Here is a 25,417-nt window from a genome sequence, read left to right as displayed (position 1 = left end):
AGCTCCCATGCAGCGCTTGTTCAACGCACCATTTAACACCCACTCTTTCACCAGCTGTCCCCCCCTACTCTTACTTCAAACCTTAATTATAACCCATTTATGATTCGGTTTAGTTGAAATAGGAGAGATGAAATCTGTGACACTCGAGTAAAGAAAGAGTATATGAATGAACGGAAACTACGTTTGAATGACTTAAAAGATTGAAAGTCACTACCTATGCCAACAAGGTGTACCTTCTTTTTCGGTGGCTCAATCATAGGAGCTAGAAGGACCGTCTATGTTGGGTGGCTCAATCATAGGAAGTTCATGGTTAAGCGTGTTTTTCTTAGAACAATCTATGTTGGGTGGCCTCTTGAAAATTTCCTTAAGACAAAGAATGCTGGAAAGACTTTGGTACGTGGGGGTAGTTTGTTAGTTATGTAAGCTGATGCTTGTTTATAGCTTAGTGAACTGTTGTAAGCTAGGTAAAAAGTTATGGAAGGCTATATAAGGTAAATAGTTATATATATATATATATATTGAACGAAAGCTTTGAAAATATACTTCTACTATTCTCCCTACTGTATATGTCTGAAGTCATCAATATAAACCTTTAACCAATATTCTCCTTGCATTTTCTCTATCATGTTCTTTGTGTTCATCTAGATCGAGTGTGTGCATTGTTGTGCGATCCTGACATAGTTTTCACTGTTAGAAGCGAAGAGTAACGTGGCTATGTCATAGGAGAATGTCGGGGTTATTAGATGTCGAATCAAGATTTTGAATCCTGATCCGAATCTTGGATATGGATCGTTACATAATGGTGCTTATGAACGAACAACAAGAGTCATGTGTCTCGTATTTATAGCCTCTTGTGAAATTCCGATTAGGGTCATCCCCTTACCAAACATTTTCCATGCTTTCATTTCTTCCAAGGCTAAGCTAGGGGAATTGGTAAGGCACTATGTCCTACAACTTAGGGCAAAGCTTATCAAGAATGGCACTCTTTTAATGAGCTACACCTAACTTTTGAGGGCACCTCTTAAATTAGGGTCATCTAATGAAAGAATCCAATGGCCATTCAAATCTGCCCTTTTAGCTTTTGCTTTTGAATTAACTAGATTCCCATCAAAATCAAAAATCAAGTTGGTTAATGACCCGAATTCTTGTAGGTAGGGGACATTAAAAATATTTGAATATAATTAATATGTGACATATATTTTCATGTATATAAATTATTACTATAGTTTATAATTTAACCTCTCATTAATTAGTTTTAAAACAATTATTCACTACTTTCCTTATTAATTACGCATTAATTAACATATAATATTTATTTACATACGTAAGTGGGATTAACAAATTAAAAAAAAAAGATATTATTTTATAACTTGCCCCTCCAAAATATTTTCATTACTAAGATATTATTTTATGGTAATTTAAATATATATATTTGTAAAAAAAAAAAAAGGATTATTTTTTTATTTTTGCATGAAGTTAAGGATGGTGCAATATCATGCATTATGTAAATAAATATATAAAAATTAATTAAAAAAAAGGAATTAGTAGAGAAAGATGTTTGTATTACACTGAAAGTGAACAACAAAACATAATCACAGACATAAATCTTAATTAGAAAAAAAAAAACAGACACAGCCAAATCTTATAAGCTCACTAAATAACAACTCGACCACTACATGTCTTGACACGATTTTAAATAAATTAAAAACTTTTTCAAAATGCAATAACTTTTGAGTAGAAATCCAACATAACTAAATAGCTTATTTTCATGGAAGCCCAGAGCCACCACCACCACCAACACCACCGCCGAGACCGCCGCCAACTGTACCACCGAGACCGCCACCTAGGTTACCACCTCCAATGGTTCCTCCAAGGCCACCGCCACCGAGACCAGCGCCTCCAGCGCCTCCACCGCCTCCAAATCCACCGAGTCCACCAATTCCTCCACCAATACCACCAGGGCCAGTTCCACCAACGGCACCGCCAAGGCCGCCAAATGGGAGGCCGTTGCTACCGATGCCGGAGTAGCCACCAAGTCCTCCGTATGTTAGGAAGTTCTTTTGGTCAGTGAAGGTGGCGTCCTTGGGCGTGGGTCTAGCTAGGGCGTGAGTGGCTAGAAGAGCCAGGAGCATAGCCATAAACAATTTGGCCATTTTGTGCTTCTTCTTCTACGTAGTATAACACTTACACTTACACTTACACTTACACTTGTGTTTGTGTGTGTGTGTTGTTGGCCAATGGAGGTGCGAGGTGAGGGTTTTAAAGGGCAGAGGGCGTTGAGGGACAGTTGGGAGAAGTAAATGAGTTTAAATGCTGAGGCAGGGCCTGGCTGTGTGAATTTACCAACCGGGTTTGGTTGTATGCTTTTAATGATCACCTTCTCCACATTTTTGGAGGACTTTTCAGGTTGTTACTGAGCTGTTACTCGGGATTGGTCCAGTTTCCTGCATCAACTCATCTCGAGGACAACAAATTTTCCCTTATTTTTGTTTATACACGATCTTGTGTTCGGGCTTCCCTTCAAAGTTTTAAGATTTTAAAACGCGTCTGTTAGGGAGAGAAATGCATCTCACAATTCACTCCCCTTAGGGGTACACTGCCTCGTGCCTGGCTAAAACACGTCTGTTAGGGAGAGGGATGTATTCTCATAATCCACCCCTTTAAGGGTACACTGCTTGGTGTCTACCTAAAACGCGTAGGTTAGAGAGAGGAATGCGTCTCACAATCCACCCCTCTGCCCAGTGTCCGGCTAAAACGCGTCTGTTAGGGAGAGGGATGCATCTCATAATCCACCCCCTTAAGGGCACATTTCCTGGTGTCTGGCTAAAACGCGTACGTTAGAGAGAGGAATGCATCTCACAATCCATCCCCCTTAGGGGCACACTGCCCAGTGTCCAACTAAAACGCGTCTGTTAGGGAGAGGGATGTATCTCATAATTCACCCCCTTGAGGACACACTGCCTGATGCGTGCCTGGCTAAAACGAGACTGTTAGAGAGAGGGATGCATCTCATAATCCACCCCCTTGAGGGCACACTGCCTGGTGCCTAGCTAAAACACATCTGTTAGAGAGAGAGGAATTCATCTCACAATCCACCACTCTTAGGGGCACATCACCCAATGCCTGGTTAAAACGCATTTGTTAGGGGAGAGAGATGCATCTCATAATCCACCCCTTAAGGGCACACTACCTGGTGCCGGGCTAAAACGAGTCTGTTAGAGAGAGGAATACCTCTCATAATCTACCCACTTAGGGGCACACCGCCAGGTGCTTAGCTAAAACGCGTCTATTAGAGAGAGAAATGCATCTAACAATCCATCCCCTTAGGGGCTAGCGTTCTTGTTGGCACACTGTCCGATGCCTGGCTCTGGAGTTTTCATTGGCACACCGCTCGATGACTAGCTTTGATACAATTTATAACAACTCAAGTCCACCGCTAACAAATATTGTCCTTCTTGAGCTTCCCCTCAAGATTTTTAAATGCATCTGTTAGGAATGGGCTTCCACACCCGTACAAGGAATGTTTCGTTCTCTTCTCCAACCATTGTAGGATGTCACATTAGTCCATAAACTTATGCTTCAACAAAAAGGCTAGGATACATAGAGATGCACCATGATAAGTCCTATTGTTTATGCCTTGTCAAATGTGTGAAAACTAACTCTAAATCGATTCAATCATGCGAAACTAAACCAAACTTAATAGATAAAACATCTAAGAACAAGAGATAATATTAGAATTAGAGAGATAATATTAGAATTAGAGCAACAATGGCAAGCTTCATGAATCGTGCTAGATCTGTTCGTGTACGCAGCCCATGGAGTTCTAAAGCCTTTGTCTCTCTCAGACCAAGACATATTAGTTTTCATATCCAAAACTCAAATTAATCACTCTTAACAGAATAAATTGTAACGCAAATGGAAATGCAGCCAAGTTCACAGGATAATAATGCTACAATAGCTGATACACCCGCTCAAGGTGTGAACCAAGTCGCTGAAAAGGCGGCTGAGGAAGTCAAAGACAAGGCTGTCTCTGCCCCCCACGAGGTTATCTGCTAAACACCACTAACTAACTTCTGAGTACGTAATCGACCAAAGTTGACAATATCTATTAGTAGTAGATTTGAGTTGTGCAAATGGTATCAAAACCAGACATTGCCCAGTGTACCAATGAGGATGCTGGACCTTAAGATTGCCCAGTGTACCAATGAGGATGCTGGACCTTAAGGGGGTTAAATGTGAGATCCCAAGTTGGTTGGAGAGAGAGGAACGAAACAAGGGTGTGGAAACATCTCTCTAGTAGACGCATTTTAAAATCATTGGGCTGACGACGATATGTAATGGACAAAAGCAGATAATATTTGCTAGCGGTGGACTTGGACTATGACAAATGGTATCAGAGCTAGACACAAGGCAGTGTGTCAGCGAAGACGTTAGAGCTCTAACAGGTTGGATTGTGAGATTCCGCATCGATTGGAGGAGGAAATGATACATTTCTTTATAACGGAAGTGGATTGTGAATCCCACATCGGTTGGAAAAGGGAATGAAACATTCCTTATAAAGGAGTGGATTGTGAGATCCCACCGAACTGGACGGTGTTTCGATGTATCGGATTTCATAGATTCAACTCATGTTAGACCTAGAATCTCCGTTAGATGTTAGTATTATGATCATGCACCCGTGTAAGGAATATGTTTTAAGTAATATTCGAAGGGTATATAAGTCATTATGATTTTTGTTTTCTTTTAATTTTTCAATAATAACAAAAAAAAGAATGGGAATGACGAGAATAAAACAAAGGGTGGCCCACAGCCACGTGTGAAAGAAGAATAAAAACAAAACTAAATTAACTTCCCACAGCAAACCCAAGGGGTAAGGGTACTTGAGATCCACGCAAGCAATTTGACCTTGACTTTCAGTGGTTACACGTGGCGGATAATAGAAGAAGTGAAACTGGAAAACCAATGTGATTGGTGGAACCTTGCATGTCGTGAGGACGTGGCGCAAAAATTAAGAGCGGCGACGAATCACACGAAACGACGTGTCGTTTTCAGCGTTTCAGAATCTCTCTCTCTCTAAGAGAAGGAAGAGTGTGTACGGATGGAGGTCTAAGGTATGGGGAAACTTTATTATTTTATTGCAAAATTCAATTCAAAAAATCTAATTTAAATAATAAAAATAATAATAATTAATGTAATTAAATTATAGAAATTCGTGAAATTATTTTTCTCCAAAGGGTTATTATCCTATTTATGTTTTGCATCCAAATCTATAAATAACCATTAATCTAATTTAATATAAAATTTAAATGTCATTAAAATAATAAGAAAGTAAGAAAATTAATTAATATTTTTGGGATAAGATCAAATTACATCGGGACTTCCTAAATTGATTAAGGTAGTTCACTACATCACCCACTTATCCATTCCCAATTTCTGATGCAAATATAATTCAATAAAAACATTATTATATAAATATATGTTGGTCACATTTTTAAATTATAAGAGTTTAGATCTTATTAGTCCGAAAGTATCGTGGAGAGCAACCAAAGTCAATAAGATTGCTTAACTGACACCGAGTAAAATCTCATTGCACTTCAAGATCTCATAGTAACAACAAAAAGCGTGCTAAACCTTTAGTATGAGTCGAAGCGGTAGTATTCATCGCTTTAGGTATTAGCACTGTGGCTTTTAATTTAAATGAATTTTGTAACTGTCAAAGTTCACCCCTAGTAAATGTTGTCCGTTTTGGCTTGTTATGTATCGTCGTTAGTTTCATGGTTTTAAAATGTGTCTGTTAGGAAGAGGTTTCCACACAGGAATGTTTCGTTCCCCTCTCTAACAACCAATGTGAGATTTCACAATCCACCTACTTGGGGGCTAGCGTCCTCATGACGCACTGCTCGATGTGTGGCTCTAATACCATTGTAGCAGCCTAAACCTACCGCTCGTAGATGTTGTCTACTTTGGCCTGTTATGTATTGTTGTTTGCCTCACGGTTTTAAAATGCATGTTAGGGAGAAGTTTTCGTATTCTTACAAAGAATGTTTCGTTACCCTTTTCAACCGATGTCTAGCTCTAATACTATTATAGCAGCCCAAACCCACCACTCGCAGATGTTGTCTACTTTGGCTCGTTACGTATAGTTGTTAGTCTCACGGTTTTAAAATGCGTCAGTTAGGGAAAGGTTTTCATATTCTTACAAGGAATGTTTCGTTACCCTGTTCAACCGATGTGGGATTTCACAGTCCCTCTTAGGGGCTATGATACAATTTTCAATCAATGTGGGATCTCACAGTCCCCCTTAGGGGCTATGATACAATTTTCAATCAATGTGGGATCTCACAGTCCACTCCTTGGTGCCCAGCTTCCTCGTTGGCACATCGCTTGATGACTGACTCTGATACCATTTGTAACAGCTCAAATTCACCACTAACAAATATTATTCACTTTGGCTCGTTACGTATCATCATCAATCTCACAACTTTAAACGTGTCTGTTAGTTATAAGGTATGCTTGGTTATACGTAGGATCTCACCGTTTGAATATGTGAAGGTGATGTAATTAATACATGGGATGATGAACAAATTCAAGGAATACTAATTATATCCTCTAAAATCAGATTGGAGGCGCCACATGAAAGGTAACAAATAACAAATAAAAACCACATTCATTTTTCCATGTCCTGATGCGCACCGCTAATAGGCACCATTCAGATGTGAAGTAACACCGTTCGTAGCCTCCATTCAAATTCAAACGTTTGTGAGACTCAAATTTGCACAAACTCCGGAGTCTGCTTCCCAAACTAAACCCACCATCTCTCTCTTTCCTCCATTTAAAACCCTTGAGTTAACACAAGTTTCCACTAAAACACTCAAACTTTGTGGATCAAACCACACCTTCTCCAAGATTTGGCTCAGCTCCATGTGGGTACCTCTCTCTTGTTCTTCATGTTCTTCATTCATGTTCTTCATTCACGTTCTTCATTCATGTTCTTCGTTCATGTTCTTCATCTCTAATATCAAAAACAAAAGAATCTTGACAAAGATGGGTTGTCCAGATGCTTTTCTGTTGCTTACTTAATTAGAAACAAAACCCTTTTTTTTTTTTTTTTTTTTGCTTTTTTCTCTTTCCTTATCCATACTGATCACTTCTCTGCCAAACCATCTTCAATAATATCTGAAACTAACAGAGGAATTTTTAAAAGCAGCCCACAGGATTACAAAACAGGGTTTTTTTTTTTTTTTTTTTTTTTTAAATTTAAAATTTTTAATTTTTAATTTTTTAATTTATTATGATCGGTTGTGAATTTTTGTTTTAAATAGAAATTGAAAGATCTGCATGCAGGGATTGTAAATGAGCAACAAGAACAAGAACAACATCAAATGGATCAGACACAGATTTGGTTTCCTCAAAATCATCAAAACTTTCTGTCTGATGATGACGACACTCTAATCTTCTACTCTGATTTCCCTCCGCTGTCGGATTTCCCTTGCATGTCATCGTCGTCCTCGTCGTCCTCGTCGTTGACTCCGGCTCCGGTCAAGGCTACAGCTTCCTCGCCGTCGACCTCCTCTTCCTCAACCACTTCATGGGCAATTTTGAAATCCGATGCCGAGGAACCCATTGAAGAAATCAGAGTAAATGACAATAATAATTCCACCTCCGTTGCCGCCGCCATGTCATCGCCGCCGCCGCCGCCGCCGCCGGCGGAGACAGGGTTCAACGACGTTGAGTGTACGGACGACATGATGATGATGGACACATTTGAATACATGAATTTAGTCGAAGACAGCAATGAATTTTTTGATCCGACGTGTATTTTTCAAAATGAAGAACAAAAAGACCCTTTAGAGGATTTGCAATTGGAGAGCTTTGAAGAAGTGGTAATGGAGGATTTGATGATGATGCATGAAGAAGGTGGGAATAAAATTGATGAGGGGACGCAAAACGACGTCGTAGTGGAGGAGGAGGAGGATATGGCGAAGGTGTTCTTGGAGTGGTTGAGGAGTAATAAAGAGACGGTTTCTGCTGATGATTTGAGGAATGTTAGGATTAAAAAAGCCACAATTGACAGCGCCGCCCGCCGTCTCGGCGGCGGCAAGGAGGGAATGAAGCAGCTTTTGAAGCTTGTTCTTCAATGGGTTCAAACCAATCATCTTCACAAGAGGAAATTCAAAGACGAAGCGAATTTCTTAGGGTTTCAAGCTCCGCTGCCCTCTCCGCCGATGATCGGTTATGTCCCGGCTGGCGGTGGAGATGCATACGCCACCAGCCATGGTTTTTCTGATCATTACCAATTACTTGACTCCCCATTTGCGCCGTGTTTCAATTCATTCATTGACAATTTTGCGGTGGGGCCGCCTCCGTTACCGCTGCAACCCCATGGTATCGCAGCCGGGTACGGCGGTGGCCATCAGTACCACCCTTACATGGGTCAGTATTTTCAAGGGCAGGGTGGTGGTGGTGGTGATACTAGTTTAGTTAGGCTGGATTCCTCCGCCACGAAGGAGGCTCGGAAGAAGAGAATGGCGAGGCAGCGGCGATTTTCAGCTCACCACCGTCACGGTGGCCACCAGAATCAGCATCCAACTCAGATGAATACTAATGCTTCAGATCATTGCACCATGGCTACAACTGCTCAGCCCAATTCTACAAACTGGGTCTACTGGCCATCCCCCAACGGTGCCGGTTGTCCAGTCGACTCGTCTCCTGTACATTCTATCGATCGGCTTAATCAGAACTTTCCACTGCTGATCCCGACGCATCGGCGACAGGTTGGATTCTACGAGTCCTTTAACATACAATAGATTATAATTTAGGGAGATTTGATTGAGAATGTTGTGTTGTGTTTAGGGATGGAAATCAGAGAAGAATTTGAGGTTTCTTTTACAGAAGGTGTTGAAGCAAAGCGATGTGGGAAATTTGGGGAGAATTGTATTGCCAAAGGTACCCAAAAACATAAATGGAGAAGTGTTGTAATAAAATTTTAGATCGAACCGAAACCCGAACTCGAATTCGAAGTGTTCATATTTTCTGGGTTTTGTTTCAGAAAGAAGCAGAAACCCATCTCCCAGAATTGGAGGCAAGAGATGGCATTTCCATTGCCATGGAAGATATTGGAACCTCCAAAGTTTGGAATATGCGTTATAGGTATGCTATAAAATTTTAATATTCAAGTGGAAAATTGCAAATTAATTAATTAATCATTTTTATTTGTTAATTATAGGTATTGGCCAAACAACAAAAGCCGAATGTATCTGCTTGAAAACACAGGTATGAATGAATGAACGAACGAAGGAACGAACCCATTTTAATGATTTTTATGATCTTTTTTTAAAAATTTAAAATTTCTTTAGGGGACTTTGTGAGAGCCAATGGCCTTCAAGAAGGAGATTTCATTGTCATCTACTCGGATGTCAAGTGTGGGAAATATGTAAGTTTCGATTCGTTCATGTTCGGTTTCGTTACTTCGTTTCATTTTAGTTCTTGTACTTTCAAAATGAGTGTAATGGTGAGAGCCCACGTTGGGTGGAGAGGGGAACGAAACATTTTTTATAAAGGTGTGGGAACCTCTCTGTAGACACGTTTTAAAACCGTGAGGTTGACGGTGCAACGTAATGGGTGAAAGTGGACAATATCTGCTAGTGGTGTGTTTGAGTTGGTATACATGGTGTCAAAGCTAGACACTAACAGTGTGCTAGCGAAGACCTTGGACAGGGTGGATAATTGGTCAAAGTGACAATATCTTCTAGTGGTGGGTTTGAGTTGTTACACATGGTGTCAAAGCTAGACACCAACACTGTGCTAGCGAGGACATTGGACCCCCAAGAGGGTGGATAATGGGTCAAAGTGGACAATATCGGTCAGTGGTGGGTTGGAGTTGTTACAAATGGTGTCAAAGCTAGCGAGGACGCTGGACACCAACAGTGTGCTAGCGAGGACGCTGGACCCCCAAAATGGTGGATAATGGGTCAAAGTGGACAATATCTGCTAGTAGTGGGTTTGAGTTGTTACACATAGTGTCAAAGCTAGACACCAACAGTGTGCTAGCGAGGATGCTGGACCCCAAGAGAGTGGATAATGGGTCAAAGTGGATAATATCTGCTAGTGGTGGGTTTGAGTTGTTACAAATGGTGTCAAAGCCAGACACCAACAGTGTGCTAGTGATGACGCTGGACCCCCAAGAGGGTGGATAGTGGGTCAAAGTGGACAATATCTTCTAGTGGTGAGTTTGAATTGTTACAAATGGTGTCAAAGCTAGACACCAACAATGTGCTAGCCCAAGAGGGTGGATTGTGAGAGTGGATAGGGAAACAAAGCATTCCTTATAAAGATGTGAAACCTTTTCTAAAACAATGAGACTGATGGCTGGACAATATCAGCAGACGGTGGGCAGACGGTGGGCTTAGGTTATTATAATAACCTACGTAGAAGTATGATTGTGAATATTCGAATCAGGTGCGAGTAGAACCTAGGTAGGGTCCATGAATATTTGAGTGAGCTGAATATTGTAACAGATGATTCGAGGAGTGAAAGTACGGCAACCGGGGTCGAAACCCGACAGCAGAAGGCCGGGAAAGTTGCAGAGGAAGGGCTCGACATCTTCACCCACGGCTGTCGCGACCTTGAAAAGGCAGTAGTGAAGAAGTAAGAGAGAGCAAAAACCCCATGTCTCTCTTCCCTCAAAAACAGCCATTGACAACTGCATGTTTCCATCAGCTTGTCTGTTGAAGATTGTAAAGGGGCATTGACCACTGCATGAAGAACACAGATAAAAGCAAGCATACGTATATATATATATAAGAGGGTTTTGCGTTATTGAGAAGCTTTTTGATTGCTCTCTTTCTATGGTCAGCAAAATAAAATAACAGAAATTAAGTGATGTGATGTGATGATGTGATGATGTGATGATATGATGATGAATAATATGGAGAGGGATAATTGGGATAAATTTGGTAGGTTTTTTTTATTGTTAATTAAGGTCCTTTTAATTTGTACCATATAACAATATTATTGTTATTATGTGACCTTTGGAGTATATTAGAGAACCATTTGATGATTGTTCTTGGTGGATCTACCCAACTCTTTGCTAATGAAATTATTTTTGAAATATCTCTACGGAGATTATGGATCGGAGGACACCAAATAAGTTCAAATTTGTACAATCGGGTCGCCAAAATGGTAGATTGGCTACAAATATGGTTGCCAATGGTGGTCGTGCGACGGTGGAAGGTGGTGCTAGAGCGATGGCCAAAGGTGAGCGGTGGCGGTGATCTCTGAAGGGAGGCATTGGTCGGATAGAGATTTTAATTGAGTAAGTTCATTTAATATCTCTTCGGAATCAAACTAGAAAATTACCTATGAACCGATTAATAAATCAAACAAAATTGATTTCCGAAGGATTATCAAACGAGAGTGCCATAATCGGTGGATTTACAACCCAAACGGGACCGTCAGTTTCTCGGTTCAACCGCCATCAATCCTCGAAGAAGCACTAACATCGTGCATTGCCATTCAAACCGGTCAAATTCAACACCCTCGTCAGATTCTGTGCCTTTTCTTAGCAACTTGATATCGATTATGCCCGCGCTGTTTTCCGCCTGATGCCGGAGCTCAATTGCTTCTGTTGGAACATTATCGTGAGAGCTTCTGCTGAGTGTAACCGAGAACATCATCAATCGGAGGCGTCGATGTTTTTTGCGACATGTTGTGCGATCGGCATGTGAAGCCCAATCGGTTCCCATTCCCTGCTGTATTGAAGGCCTGCGCTAGAGCTTCGAAGGGGAAACAGGTACATGGGTTGATTGTGAAGTTTGGTTTTGATGGGGATGAGTTTGTAATTAGTCATCTGGTTCAGATGGAGTTAGATAAGATGAGACAAGATAGTAGTAGTTGTTTTGTGGATCATGATGTTCGATGGGCATGTTAGACTTGGCCATTTAAAGAATGCTAAGAACCTGTTCGACGAAATGCCTCAGAGAAGTGAAGTGTCATGGAACGTGATGATATCGGGGTATTCTCAAAATGGGCATTTCATGGAGGCTGTAAACATGTTTGAAGAAGCAAATTTCGAATCATGCTCCAAACTATGCGACTTTGGTGAGCATCTTGCCTGCCGTTTCTCGAATGGGTGCATTAGAATTGGGGAAATGGATCCATTTATATGCACGAAAGAATGAGATTGAGATGGATGATGAGCTCCGCTCTGCTTTGGTGAACATGTATTTCAAATAAGGGTGCATTGAGAAGGGACTTCAGAGGTCTTTGAGAGGCTGCATTGGTGCTTGCAAAATGCACAACAACATAGAAGTGGGTGAGCGTGTGGCTTAGACGTCAATGGAGTTGGCTCTTCATAACAGGTAATCCTGCGTTGCTCTGTCAAATATGTAAGGTTGTTTGGGAAACTATACTTGTAAGGACGTTTGGATTAACCATTACAGCCCCACAATATCCACTTAGGATTGTCACGCTTCAATAAAGCTCATCTCCCTGATTTACAAATGCCAAATCATGGTGTTGCTGAAGTCCGCTCCACCAGACAATGAGAATCTTTTCAAACATTCCAATCTCATTAGAACCTTCTTGCTTTTGGTTCATGTTGTTGATCATAAGTTCCTGTGCATGTTTTTTTCTTTAGAGTTATGATAACTCTGCATCAATTCCAATCTCATCAAACAGGTAATGAGGATGCTTCCACCATGCTGAACAAAATGTACCAAAGCCACAAAGGCTGTGGAGAAAGCAGTAAGCATGAGGCTTCGACATCATTATTCAGGTTAGAGTTCTTGTTCCTCAATTCAGGCATCTTCATAATTCTCTTGTCTTCTTCTTTATTTTTATGATTCACAACTCATTGTGATTGGCTGCAAAGTTTCTGCTGTGTTTGAATTCTAAGATGGAACACAAAAATAGGATACCCAATTTGAAGCCATCAAAGAATTGTAATGAAAACCCCTTTTGTTTTTGCTTTTCTGGGGCCACTCAAATTGTGGATTGGCTATACCAAAAAGCTGAAGTACCTTTGATTTTAAAAAATAAAAAGAAGAGAAATTATCTCTAGAGATTAAAAATAATAGAATGAAAGCTGATTTGAAATTATTTGTTCGACTAAAATATTAAATAAGTTGGGTAATAAATGATTAAACCCCTCATAATGGGGAGCCCTTTAGACCCACCATGGCCTATTATTTCAATCATTTTGGTTTAGATTTAGATTTAGAACCTTATTTTAATTCTTAAATTTATGCACTTAGTTTTATTTTTTTAGATTTAGAATCTTATTTCAATCATTTGGACATTCGAAAGTATTCGAAAGTATGATGAACAAGTCGTAAAATGTATGTTTTAGTAATTTTTTTTAGTCATATATGCGTAGATATCAGAAAAGAAAATATTTTGGAGTAATATAATCTTGAAACCGTCCTCGATTCTACAAGATCATGGACGAGAGCGAAGATGGAGAATAAAATTTTGTCCTTCCATTTCATCCTCTCTATACAGATAGACTGCCTTGATCTTCCGGTGCTTGAACTTTATATTATAGCTCCAACTTCGATGATACCTTATATCGAAATCTTAAGAGTTGGTGTTGCCTTATCAGTTCTTGTCTAAAAAAGTTCTCCATATTTCCAACTTTATTATAAAGCTAAGTTTATTAGTGGTAAGAGAATCATAATGAAAATAAGACTGCTTTCAAAAAGATCATATCACAATGCTTCTCCTTTATCGTCCCATGATAAGATACATAGTTATTTGTTTATGGAAAAGGAATTGTTGATTGCTAAACATTGGCGTGAGTGTGAATGGGAAAAAGGCAGAATTGGGAGCTAAGGTAAGTAAAGCCATCCAGGTAAATAAACTTCTATGATCCGATCTTATCTTATCTTATCGTAGAAAGCTGTGGAACAAATAATGATTCTTGCTTTATTTTTTAAAAAATGTTTGTTATTTTTATCAAATAGTTACAAAAGGGATAGATTTGCTGGAATTCATTAAAGTTACTCAGTATAATTATTAATCGATAATATGGTAAATTAAGACCAAAAGAATCGAACTAGAACCTTTGAAAATATAAGCCCTAAATTGAAAAAAGTGTCAAAGTTCAAGAACTAAAGTAAAATGTCGTCATTGTCTTATAAGTGAATATAGAGTTGTCATTGTTCTCTCAGGAAATTCTTGTAGACTTGTTCGTAAGATTGAATGAATAGTATGTTTAAGTTTGAAGAAGAAACAAAATTAATTTTTTTTTTCTACAAAATAGTTAATATTTGTTCAAAGCTTACATCAGTTCCTTACGATAAGTTTAAAATACCAAAAAGTTATTTGATTATAATAGATTTTTACTATATTATTTAGTAAATTATATCTTTTTTAAGTTCTTTTATCCTAAAATTTAGCATAAACTATTAATGAATGTTACTTGTTTGAATAAAATAATCGTTTAATTGCAAGACTAAAACTTGCCTTAAAATCCCCATCTTATCCGAACAATTTCCAACAGTGTGCTTGTTTGGGGCAAGCATGGATGGCCCAGAGCCGAAAGAAGAAATGCAACTCTGCATGTGAGCTCCATGGATTGAACTCCACACTCTCACACAACCATTGTTGATCCTCATCATCATTTATAACAAGCCACGTGTCGAGTGATGAGAGTTGCGTCCCACCCAGAGCTCCTCTGCAACTATCCGTTAAAAAAAGGACGAAGCTTGGTGGGCTGTTCAATGGGGAAATCTCTCTCTCTCCTCTTTCTCCACACCAAATTTGAAAAACCCAACAAAAATAGAAAAAGGAAAATGAATGTGAAGGGCAAGCGTGCAGAAACAAAAGATTAAAAAGAAAAAAAAATACAGAAATAAAGAGAGTAAACGATTATAATAATACCTATCTGGTTTGCCATTCCAAGATGTTTTTAATCTGTCTGATGTTTGTCTTTGTACAGATCGGACGGTGGAGATTGTGGGAGGATGAGTAATTGGACTATCAGTTCACTCATAGTCAACACTCTGTCAGCTTTTTCCAGTAAAATAGATAAAAGAAGCTCTCTTGGTGATTGATTCTACTAACTTTCCCCATTTCTCTCCTCTCTCTCCATAGTCATGGTGGGTTTGAAGCTTTTGGCTCTCTGTATTTCATTCTTCTTGTTGAACAGAGCTCATGTTCGAGGTGGTGATTCCTTGCATTTCCCTTCTTCTGATGTTCAGCTTCTTCTGGAAAAGATCAGAGCTTCACTTGAAGGTGATACTCAGAACTTGCTTTTGTCTTCATGGAATTACTCTTTGCCACTTTGTCAATGGAGGGGACTCAAATGGGTCTTCTCTAATGGAACATCTCTGGTTTGCAGTGATTCTTCTTCTCCCCAGTGGTCTAATCTCACTCTCTTCAAAGACCCTTCTCTTCATCTTCTCTCCCTGCAACTTCCTTCTGCTAACCTCTCCGGTTCCTTGCCTAAGGAGCTTGGTGAGTTCACTATGCTCCAAAGTCTCTATCTCAACATAAACTCTTTGACTGGACCCATTCCACTCGAACTTGGTTATAGCTCCTCTCTTTCTGACATTGATTTGAGTAGCAATCTGTTGAGTGGAGCTCTTCCACCCTCGATCTGGAATCTGTGTGATAAACTTGTTTCTGTCAGGCTTGATGGAAATTCATTATCTGGGTCTCTGCCTGAGCCGGCTTTACCAGATTCCACCTGCAAGAGTTTGGAGGCTTTGGATTTTGGCAACAACCAGATTTCAGGTACTTTCCCAGAATTCATTACTAAATTTCAGGGCTTGAAAGAGCTTGATCTTGGGAACAATTTGTTGTCTGGACAAATCCCACAGAGCTTAGGCCAGTTAGAGCTGGAGAAGTTGAACCTTTCAAATAACAACTTCAGTGGAATATTGCCTGTGTTTGGTAATAACTCAAAGTTTGGTGTGGAGGCTTTTGAAGGGAACAGTCCTGGGCTTTGTGGGGAGCCTTTGAAAAGCTGTGCAGGAGCTTCTCATTTGAGTTCAGGCGCCATTGCTGGTCTTGTTATCGGCTTGATGACTGGGACGGTTGTTTTAGCTTCATTGCTTATTGGTTATATGCAAAACAAGAAGAAGAAGATAACTGAGAGTGAAGATGAGATTGAGGAAGGAGAAGATGAAGAAAATGGGGGTGGCGGTATCGGCGGCGGCACAGGTGGTGAAGGAAAGCTCATTTTGTTTCAGGGTGGTGAGCATTTGACATTGGATGATGTCTTGAATGCTACAGGGCAGGTTATGGAGAAAACAAGCTATGGCACGATATATAAAGCAAAGCTTGCTGATGGAGGTACCATTGCTCTGAGACTCCTCAGGGAAGGTAGTTGCAAAGACAGAAACACTTGCTCGTCTGTGATTAAACAATTGGGAAAGATTCGCCATGAGAATTTGATTCCTTTGAGAGCGTTCTATCAGGGAAAGAGAGGTGAAAAGCTGCTCATTTATGACTATCTGCCCATCAGAACTTTACATGATTTTCTTCATGGTATGCACATTCTCTAATGCTTCATTTCATGGCTGTATTGCTATATATCAACAGAGAATTCTTTTTCTTTTTGATTGAATGCAGAATCTAGAGCAGGAAAACCAGTGTTGAACTGGGCTAGGAGGCACAAGATTGCGTTAGGCGTCGCCCAGGGACTAGCTCATCTTCACACCGGTCTTGAAGTCCCCATTACACATGGTAATGTGAGATCAAAAAATGTACTTGTGGACGACTTCTTTACAGTGAGACTGACGGAGTTCGGGCTCGACAAGCTAATGATTCCATCGGTAGCTGACGAGATTGTATCGCTTGCAAAGTCGGACGGGTACAAGGCACCAGAGCTGCAAAGGATGAAGAAATGCAATTCAAGAACAGATGTGTATGCATTTGGGATCTTGCTGTTAGAGATTCTGATTGGGAAGAAGCCAGGGAAGAGTGGAAGAAGTGGAGAGTTTGTGGACCTGCCATCGATGGTAAAAGTGGCAGTTCTGGAGGAGACAACAATGGAGGTTTTTGATGTGGAGGTTTTGAAAGGAATTAGAAGCCCCATGGAAGATGGAGTGGTTCAGGCATTGAAGCTCGCAATGGGCTGCTGTGCACCAGTGGCTTCTGTAAGACCCTCCATGGATGAAGTTGTGAAGCAGCTGGAAGAGAACAGACCAAGAAACAGATCTGCTCTGTACAGTCCAACAGAAACAAGAAGTGAAATTGGTACCCCTTTTTGATCCCTTTTATGTCACTTCAGAATCATGGTGATCTTCACTAATATCATTATATTCCACTCTCTTTCACTTTTTCTCTTATTTTTGACAAGAACTTAGTAGTCGTAATATACATGATGATAGTGTTCATTCATGCTAGTAACAGGTATTTATACATATTCTTGTGAGCTTTATTTGTTCTTTTTTCTGATTGACAATACACAAATTCAAGAGTTTAGCCTCAGCCTTTACAACAATTTATACAAATAATGTTATTATGTAACGATGATAAACTTTACAAGATCAGCAAAAAATGGTCCTTGCAAAGTGAATTGAGAATCGCCACTATCCAAGATTCAAGAACAACCAAAACATTTTCTTATAAACAAAAGACTTGACCTCTGAGGTTCAGGTTCAGGTTCAGGCTCTGGCTCGCGTTTCCTCCGTCCAAGTTGCTTGAAGAATGCTCTCACAGCTCCTTCGACCCCGTCCTCGTTCTCGAGAACCTTTGCAAGCTCCACAGCCTGCCTTTTTACCTGTCATGTCACTTGCTTGATATACTTCACTAGAATCAACCAAATCATCCCAAGCTTTCTTGAATTAAGTTAAAGACTAAATAGAAGGGAATCTCGGTTTTACCTTGGGATCGAGCATATAGTTTATAGCATTCACCAATCTTGGAAGCGAGAACTCGTCAACCGGGATAGGTGGAGGGCCAACTCCTCTGGCACGTACTCTATCCCCCCAGAAAGGTTGGTCACCAAAGAATGGAACAACTGTAGTTGGGCACTGTGGAATTCAATGAAAATCATAACCAAATCATAACCAAATCATAACCAAATCATATCAAACTAAAAACGCAAAACACGTATCGGATGAAACAGAGTACCGCAGCTTTCAGGCCAGCAGCTGTTGTTCCAGCACCACCATGATGCACCTGAGGACCCTTGCAATGCTTAAAGAACACAATATGTAGGCGGTAAAATACATTCAAAGCAACAATCAAGCCTCACCACAGCCTTGCATTTGAGAAAAAGCCAATCATGAGGGCAATTGTCTAACAAATATATGAAGTCCTTCGGTTCTGCAGCTGGGAAGATATCATATTCAGTCATGTAAGCAATCCATAAACAATGTGCAGTGAACTGAAAATAAACACTTACACCTCCCGAGGCCACCCCACCCTTCGTTAATGATACCCCGTTGTCCAGTTCTTTCCAATGCTCGTATGATAATCTGTGTCATCTTATCAGGCTCTTGTACAGGCTGAAGAACAAATGAAAAAAAGTAGCTAAAACCATGCTTGTATGATACTTTCAACTGTTTGAGGAAGAAGCAAGAAACTTACAAGGCTGCCAAAACCAAAATAAATAGGGCTGTCCCCAGCTTCAAGCCATTTCACCAGTGACTCAGGGGGTTCATAATTTGATGCAAGGTCAAGGAAGCAATATCCAACAACATCAATCTTAGGCCCCCAATCTATGAATTACGGAAAATAAAAAGTCATCCAAAGTTGCATTCTTGACTCCACAAATAAAAATGTGTAAAAATCAACACCTTTTGGTTTAGGAACAAGGTAGGGACTCCACAAATAAGCATGTGGCACATCAGATTCGGAGAATCGTGAACTACTTAAATATGTTACAGGTCGTATCTTTAGCTTCTTTTTCCTGAAATCATTAATGATATCTCGCACGCCAAGCCAAATCAAGGAATCAACGATTTGATATGAAATCTGGAAATGAAGGAGAATCAAAGCTTTGAGTGAATATGCAAAGTGAATGAATATTCAAAAGCAACCAACAAACTCACCCTATACCCTGCCGGTTGCTTCACACGGGATAATGGATGTGGAAACTCAGTAGTTGGCCTGGAGGAGAGCATACAACTATACTATAAGCATTACAACAAGTGAAGCAGGTAATGATTCATCACCCACACAAGACTTACGTCCATGGCATCGTAAAGAATATATGAAGTGGCAGCTTAAGTCCCTCTGCAACGTGTGTATGCCCTACAAAACAGAGTTTATGAGAAATTAGTATCAAAAAGTTTAGTTAGCAAAGTAAAGAATTTGCAAAAATAGCAACACCGACGTTGAGTGTCTTGGTCATGCTTGTCCAAATGTAACGGCCCCATCCTCACCTACCCTATGTTAGTGCCATGTAATTAGTTTTGTTTATTTTCTCGACTTTTTCATGTTCATGCTTGCGATAGTGCATTTGCCTCGTAGTTTACTATAGGGGACTAAAGATATCCACGGAGCAGGGCAGAGACAAGCAAGCCTTCCCCATCCCTGCAAAATTTCTCATTTCTTTTTGTGGGGATTGAGGCAGGGATTAGGTTCCCCACGGTAACATTTTCACGTTTATTATTCTTTAAAAAATAGTTATTTTAAAAAAAATCATAAGAAATCAATATATTTCAATGTTGTACAACATAATTTTTAAAAATTCAATCGGGCGACAAAATCTAACCATATGCTGTACGGTTGGCAATGATTGCATCTGCTTGAAAGGGAATACCAGTATCCACATCAGGTTGTTTGCAAGCTGGAAGAAGGGAATAAATAATTTCCTTCATATGGTTTCTTTGAATGAGTATCTCAGAAGGCCCAGAGGGCAAGAACCCTTTATTTCTTACCATATCTGTTTCAAACAAAAAAAAAAAAACAGGATTTTCATTTAACAATCTATAAAGGTTGCATTCATGGATTTGTAGAAGCTTGATGTGTGAAGTACGTACAGGATGCAAGCAGTTTAGGATCTCCTCCTAAAGGATAAAACTCTAAGCCAGCCATCAACACAAAGTCCTTGAAATTTGGATGAGTAGCTAATCTAACACGATGACCATAATCCTACATACATACATACATAACTCTCGATATAGATATAGATATAGGTATAGATATAGATATAGATGTATATACAGGATTACCTGCAAACGCTTGGCGATTGGGATAAATGGCTGCACATCTCCCCGGGTACCTACAATGAGCATTACAATTTGCATAGGCCTTATATACTCAAACTCAGCTTCATCCAGGGGTTCATCAGATTCAACATTAATCGATTCGGATTCGATTGTTTCCTTCAACTTCAAACTCAACACTTCCATCATCCTTCACGGTGGCTACTCTTTGCAACAATTTGAACTGCAAAATTTGTAATGATTAAAAGGAATCAACATTCGAGGATTGAAGAAATTTTGTGGAATGCTTACCTTGCGATGAATGGGGATTTTATGATCGTATCTTTGAAGGGCATCTGCAGCAAATATGGTTTCGCGTCTATGCGTCTCGGTTTTTGATCTTTGAAGGCGGTGCTCGCGTGAGACTGATTCCGTACTGTGTGAAGGTATCTCCACATGGAGGGTATTGGCTTTCAAAAGAGTTCGGCATGAAGCACCTAAAGCAGTAATTAATTCACCAAGAAGGAACCAATTTTACAAACTTGGGTTTCAATTTAATATACAACCGCAACACAAATATAAAATTTTCTCCTCAAAATCTTCCATTTTTATTGTCTCTAAGATTTCAAAACGATATTACGAGCCAATATTCGAGTACCAGCGCTGTTTAGTTCTAAGTTTTAAAATTTTCTACTAGATGGTTTGATGTCTAATTTCCGTTCATTAATTATCTTTTTTACGTACCCTAAAAGAAGGAATTTCATATTCATCTGCTCAAAACATTAGGAACTCAATTCAACAATTTGCAGTGGGAGCATCATCGGCTTGGTGACAGTTGATGAGACGGCACATAACAATGATGGAATGTTTATAAGTAGTTATGTATGTATGTGAAGAATGATGCAGCAAGAGAAATCAAGAAAAAAGGGGGAAATAATATGGAACCAACCTGGAGGGCTGGTTTGATGATGAACTGGAACCCCAAATCCCTCCATATTCATCCGCCAACCATGATTGACGACGACGACTCAACCGGCGGAGGAGAAATATATTTTATATTTCTCTCAATTTCTAATACATCTTTAATATATATCTATGCTTAAATTAATTGAAATTGCAACACTAAAGTTTATTGTTGGAGTTGTTCATGCTCGCACGCTATACAACATTCTATTAAATAATTCATCTTTCCAACCTAATTTATTATTAATTTATGGTCTTTGTCAAGTACAAATATGAATTTCAATCAATTATAACCATTTTTTTAGGCATATAATTGGATGAAATTATCATTCAAATATTGACTAAATAACATTTTGAAAGTGATATTTTTTTCAATATTTTGAACACAAAATTAGAAAAAGGTTTATATTTTGAACCTGTATATCCCATATAAAGCAGCCATCTTGTCATCGCCCTGCCAAGAAAACAATGACAAATGCAATCTTCCAACCATAGGATTCAGTAACCACATAAATAAATAAGGCAGGCAGGCCTACTTGACAGGTTATATAATAAAGCCACCATCACACCCATTGAACAAATCAAATATCGTAATCCCATTATATACAAAGATTAGAAACAGACTTTGATTCATATAATAAACTTGAATTCAAATAAAAATGATGAAAGGATTGCAGACTCAGTATTTTGCATCAAGACGATGGCCAAGTGAATTCTTGATGTTCCCCCACGACCCCACGGCCCCACAACATGGTTTTGATGCTATGATGCCTGCCTGTGGGGTTAAGAGTGAACCTTTTTAGGCATTCAGACCGACAAGAAACACACTCCATTTGGGAACAAATCTCCCTCAACTCAAGGTCATAGATGTTTACCACAGAAGAAGGATCCTCCTCTCATGGTTGATCTGCATCAGATCCAGGCCTTGTTACACGTCGCCTTCTCGTAGGTGGTGATGCATCATCGCCCATTCCGATGTATATTCGGAAATCCTCATCCGCATCTTCTTGCATTCCCAAAAGGTTTTCACCCCAAAGGAATTGACGCTCTGGTACGATCATTCCTCCTCCAGAGCGCCGACGCCTCACCCAAGACGACCTTGAGCGTGGTCTTGGCTCTCGAGCACCACCATCAACCGATCCAAACATATGAAACAGAAAGAAACTAGTCAGCAATGGCCCATTGACATCTCTGGTGCCATTGTCTCTTTCACCTGCCACCATACCATCTCCATTTTCGATGACATAGTCGCCAACCACAAGGGCACCAGGCATGGCTGAGCGAATAGCACTGACAACATCACCAACTTCTCTCTGGCGCTCCAAGCGTCGCCATGCCCGTTCTCTAGATGGGTCTGTCACAGAAGGCCGCGATGTCGGATGAACTCTTCTCGCATGCCTGCGCAGTTCTTGATAGTTACCAGAGAATGAGCAAGTTTCCCGGGAGCAACTTCGTTTCTTTAGATTAAGATATTCTCTTGCTTCTTCTATAACTTCCCAGCCTAGCACAGCTCCTCGGCACATGGGGCACTTCAAATTTGAGTACTCAGATGAGTTCCCAGCATCCAGACCTTCCTGCTCAGCCCTCTGAGTTAGGAACCCAGAACCAGCAGTGTCCAAATCTCCACCCTCAGTTGTGTCTAAAGTTCTATTAGAATTTTCAGTTCCATTATCCCCTAAAACTACAACAGATAATCCAGGAGATGCAGCAGTGTTTCTTTCATTTATATTTTGGTTTTCATCAACTTCATTCAAATCAATGCTCAAACCCAGGTTGTTTGTAGGAGGGCTACTAAAACTATATGGATTCATAGGTAAAGGACTTGATAGGCGTGGACTCTTCCTAGTTTCTTCTCTTAATTTTTTGAATTGGTCAAAGCAATTTGAATGTCTATGGCTTGTGTCACATATATAAGGTTTGCAACCCTTGTGGTGAGAGCTGCAAAGTAGAAGAACAGCATTATGTGGGTGGTCTATGCAGATAGGGCAGGAGACTTCATCCAATTCTTTATGCATAGCAAGGATATCTGAATCATTATGAATTCTTCGTTTCACACCAGCCATCTTGAACGCTAGGTAAACCACTAAGCATATTTAATTGATCAGAACACTTTTTATCGACAGCAATAACACAATGCTTATAGTAAAATAAAAGCAATACGAAAACCGCTAAAAAAAATTTTGACAAGAAAGTGTTTGTTTATAAGGTTTCTAAACAGAAACAAAGTATTCTCACAATTATTACTAAGAAAACAACCAATTATATAACAGAAAAAGATCAAATACATCATACCACCAACACATAAATCACAAATGCATACAAAAGAAAAGGTGCTCTAAACTTAAATGAGGACCTGTAGAAGTAGAGACAAAAAATTATTAGCAACATGCAGGAGCGGATGACCATTGATGCAAATACTTTCCATTTCAAAGTCGAAGTTTTTCATTTCTTATTATCAAAATGCATATTGTGAACAATAAATTGTACGTAAACACATAAAAATTTGATCCAAATTTAAAGACAACCTCAAATAAATGAATGATAAGTTATCTGTGCAAATGCTGGAGAGTAGCCTTACATGCAAGATACAATTAACATAATAGCATATCACCTGAAAATATATCAAGCAATTGCATGATTACTCACCAAGAGAAGCAGCTCTTATATATTTCCTACAGGAGGCTTCTCAATCTCTATTTGTGCTACCAATTCAAATCTACAGAATGCTTACTCTTGTCTTTATTAAAGCAAAATCACAGATCTACAAACTGAAAGCAAAGAACTGTAACTGTAGTAGTAATTGGTGGAATACACCCTTGACTAAAACTATTAGCAACTTCTCCAAGACGCCAAGGTCTGTACAAGTCCTTGACCTGCATTTATACCGCGTAAAAGAAATTTGATGGTTATAAATACAAAGTCCCAATTTCTAAGGAAAAAAAACAACTACAAAAAAGAAAACTATTTCAACAAGTATTGGTATTTCCATTATAAGAACACCCATTCAAACAAATATCAGGTGCCAAAAATTGAAAACTCAAATAAAACATCCAAATATATTTACACAAAAATCCTAGCCAATTGTCTTTCTACCAACCCTCCAACCCAGCCAAAAACGTGTCAACACAAACAAGAAACCAGCAACAATGCAAAATCAACAAACAACTTTCCGAACCAAAAAATTAGGCATATGTGAAGATCGAAAAAATCACTCTCCTAAGAAGGAAGATTCAAACCCACAATCTTCGGATTCCAAAGGCAATGCCCCCCTCCATCAAACTTTTTTGATATGAAAAAATGGAGCGGAGATGCAAAAGCAACGACATCCCCTTTTGTCTGTACAAGTTTAAAAAGGCACAGGAGGCAATCACAATAACATCAATCATCTGATGATCCCTCCTGGTAACCCTTAAACCCCCTTTATCCCATCAATAAAAAAACATCCGATTCAATTAGATTTGGGGAATAAATTCTAAGAAACCTACCCAACCCCACATAATTACGATGTTCTATAAAAATAGAAGCAAGTTTAAAGCGTCACCCTTACTATCAAAATTCTAAGTGAAACCAAAACAAGGCTGAACTTCAGGCAGTATAAGGAAAATTGGCCGATATAGATTCTGATGCCTAAATTCTGATCATAAACCCGTTTAATTTCCACCCTGATTAACAATTGAACATAAATGGATAATAATTACAAATAAAAATAATAATAAATAAATAAATAAAAAAAGACCAAATCCATCCAAATAAGCAGATCCCCAATTCCAAAACAAACCCTAACCCGAATCAAACCAATTATAGCCTCGACAAAGAGAAAGTCAAATTACCAAAGGAATCAAACAATTCAACAAGAAATAACACAGAATCAAAGACAAGGGCAGCAGCAACCCATCCAATCCGGATGACAAATAATTGAAATGAAAAACAGGAAACTAAAATTGAAACATCAATAGCAGAAATGGAAGATTAGGGTTTACTAAAAGCAGAATTTGATGGAACTCATCCGGAGTTGGATCGACGGTAAAGATTGCGTGAAGAACTCGCTGAGATATAGCGCAGAAAATGGTGAGATGATCATAAACAATGACTCTGGGCATCGGTTTGAATATTTATAGCCAGACTTAGCCGCATTGATGGGGAGTCAAAACGCAGCGTTTCACAAGGTTGGGTGGTGATGCACTTCACTTGTAAAGTTATGGGCTTACTTTATGGGCCTGGGCCATACGAAGAAAAACTAAATAAATAAATACAGTCGATTTTAAATTTTATTTATGATTATTATCTTTAAATTCATTGGTATATATATTTTTTTAAATAAAAAAATTAAAAAGAAAATAAATAAATGTTCT

The 25,417-nt window shown here is 39.3% G+C and overlaps 4 protein-coding genes across 14 annotated transcripts; 1 reads left to right on the top strand and 3 right to left on the bottom strand.

Moving 5' to 3' along the window:
- Positions 1 to 1,541: 1,541 nt before the first annotated feature.
- LOC111778830 (uncharacterized) lies at positions 1,542 to 2,242 on the bottom strand. The gene has a single exon (XM_023658810.2). The coding sequence runs from the start codon at positions 2,151 to 2,153 to the stop codon at positions 1,767 to 1,769; it is 387 nt and encodes a 128-aa protein (XP_023514578.1). The 5' UTR covers positions 2,154 to 2,242; the 3' UTR covers positions 1,542 to 1,766.
- A 4,523-nt stretch (positions 2,243 to 6,765) lies between these two features.
- LOC111778433 (putative kinase-like protein TMKL1) lies at positions 6,766 to 17,436 on the top strand. Of its 6 annotated transcripts, XM_087119202.1 has the most exons (8): positions 10,642 to 11,314; positions 11,401 to 12,359; positions 12,679 to 12,775; positions 13,768 to 13,849; positions 14,501 to 15,045; positions 15,149 to 15,234; positions 15,341 to 16,491; positions 16,576 to 17,436. In XM_087119202.1, exons 7-8 carry the CDS (start codon positions 15,468 to 15,470, stop codon positions 17,214 to 17,216), a joined length of 1,665 nt encoding a protein of 554 aa, XP_086975328.1. In that variant the 5' UTR covers positions 10,642 to 11,314; positions 11,401 to 12,359; positions 12,679 to 12,775; positions 13,768 to 13,849; positions 14,501 to 15,045; positions 15,149 to 15,234; positions 15,341 to 15,467; the 3' UTR covers positions 17,217 to 17,436. The 6 variants fall into 6 exon arrangements, with proteins under 6 accessions (XP_023514015.2, XP_086975330.1, XP_023514016.2 ...); XM_023658247.2 differs by lacking the exons at positions 11,401 to 12,359; positions 12,679 to 12,775; positions 13,768 to 13,849; ... (2 more) ...; positions 15,341 to 16,491; positions 16,576 to 17,436 and adding exons at positions 6,766 to 6,923; positions 7,345 to 8,774; positions 8,854 to 8,946; ... (1 more) ...; positions 9,227 to 9,273; positions 9,357 to 9,433 and having other exon boundaries at positions 10,518 to 11,061; XM_023658248.2 differs by lacking the exons at positions 11,401 to 12,359; positions 12,679 to 12,775; positions 13,768 to 13,849; ... (2 more) ...; positions 15,341 to 16,491; positions 16,576 to 17,436 and adding exons at positions 6,804 to 6,923; positions 7,333 to 8,774; positions 8,854 to 8,946; ... (1 more) ...; positions 9,227 to 9,273; positions 9,357 to 9,433 and having other exon boundaries at positions 10,518 to 11,061.
- On the bottom strand, positions 17,343 to 21,495 carry LOC111778434 (sterol 3-beta-glucosyltransferase UGT80A2). Of its 2 annotated transcripts, XM_023658252.2 has the most exons (14): positions 21,052 to 21,495; positions 20,415 to 20,599; positions 20,130 to 20,346; positions 19,938 to 20,049; positions 19,670 to 19,840; positions 19,143 to 19,206; positions 19,005 to 19,062; positions 18,750 to 18,927; positions 18,541 to 18,671; positions 18,356 to 18,458; positions 18,206 to 18,282; positions 18,082 to 18,129; positions 17,832 to 17,981; positions 17,343 to 17,728 (listed from the first exon to the last, which is right to left on the bottom strand). In XM_023658252.2, the coding sequence occupies exons 3-14, from the start codon at positions 20,310 to 20,312 to the stop codon at positions 17,549 to 17,551; spliced, it is 1,455 nt and encodes a 484-aa protein (XP_023514020.2). In that variant the 5' UTR covers positions 20,313 to 20,346; positions 20,415 to 20,599; positions 21,052 to 21,495; the 3' UTR covers positions 17,343 to 17,548. The 2 variants fall into 2 exon arrangements, with proteins under 2 accessions (XP_023514020.2, XP_023514022.2); XM_023658254.2 differs by lacking the exons at positions 20,415 to 20,599; positions 21,052 to 21,495 and having other exon boundaries at positions 17,583 to 17,728; positions 17,832 to 17,968.
- A 142-nt stretch (positions 21,496 to 21,637) lies between these two features.
- LOC111778349 (uncharacterized) lies at positions 21,638 to 25,187 on the bottom strand. 5 transcript variants are annotated; one of them, XM_023658121.2, is made up of 3 exons: positions 25,046 to 25,147; positions 21,941 to 23,148; positions 21,638 to 21,840 (listed from the first exon to the last, which is right to left on the bottom strand). In XM_023658121.2, coding segments are annotated over exons 1-2 (1,188 nt in total). In that variant the 5' UTR covers positions 25,047 to 25,147; the 3' UTR covers positions 21,638 to 21,840; positions 21,941 to 21,961. The 5 variants fall into 5 exon arrangements, with proteins under 5 accessions (XP_023513889.1, XP_023513890.1, XP_023513891.1 ...); XM_023658122.2 differs by having other exon boundaries at positions 21,638 to 23,938; positions 25,046 to 25,187; XM_023658123.2 differs by having other exon boundaries at positions 21,638 to 23,148; positions 23,712 to 25,161.
- Between the last annotated feature and the right edge of the window lie 230 nt (positions 25,188 to 25,417).

The sequence above is a fragment of the Cucurbita pepo genome, chromosome 17 (assembly GCF_057944985.1).
Source record: "Cucurbita pepo subsp. pepo isolate OVF chromosome 17, ASM5794498v1, whole genome shotgun sequence".
In the NCBI taxonomy this organism is placed as follows: Eukaryota; Viridiplantae; Streptophyta; class Magnoliopsida; order Cucurbitales; family Cucurbitaceae; genus Cucurbita; species Cucurbita pepo.
The sequence above is the reverse complement of the archived record's forward strand: the minus strand, read 5'-3'. Positions and strand labels throughout refer to the sequence as shown.

Coding starts and splice junctions, on each gene's coding strand:
- LOC111778830 (XM_023658810.2), bottom strand. CDS start 2,153: ATGGCCAAATTGTTTATGGCTATGCTCCTGGCTCTTCTAGCCACTCAC.
- LOC111778433 (XM_087119204.1), top strand. CDS start 7,383: ATGGATCAGACACAGATTTGGTTTCCTCAAAATCATCAAAACTTTCTG. Junction 7,585..15,183: donor GACCTCCTCTTCCTCAACCA/CTTCATGGGCAA, acceptor CCTTGCATTTCC/CTTCTTCTGATGTTCAGCTT. Junction 16,492..16,575: donor TTTACATGATTTTCTTCATG/GTATGCACATTC, acceptor GATTGAATGCAG/AATCTAGAGCAGGAAAACCA.
- LOC111778434 (XM_023658252.2), bottom strand. CDS start 20,312: ATGATGGAAGTGTTGAGTTTGAAGTTGAAGGAAACAATCGAATCCGAA. Junction 19,063..19,142: donor TTCTTTACGATGCCATGGAC/GTAAGTCTTGTG, acceptor GCTCTCCTCCAG/GCCAACTACTGAGTTTCCAC. Junction 18,459..18,540: donor ATTTTGGTTTTGGCAGCCTT/GTAAGTTTCTTG, acceptor TTTGTTCTTCAG/CCTGTACAAGAGCCTGATAA.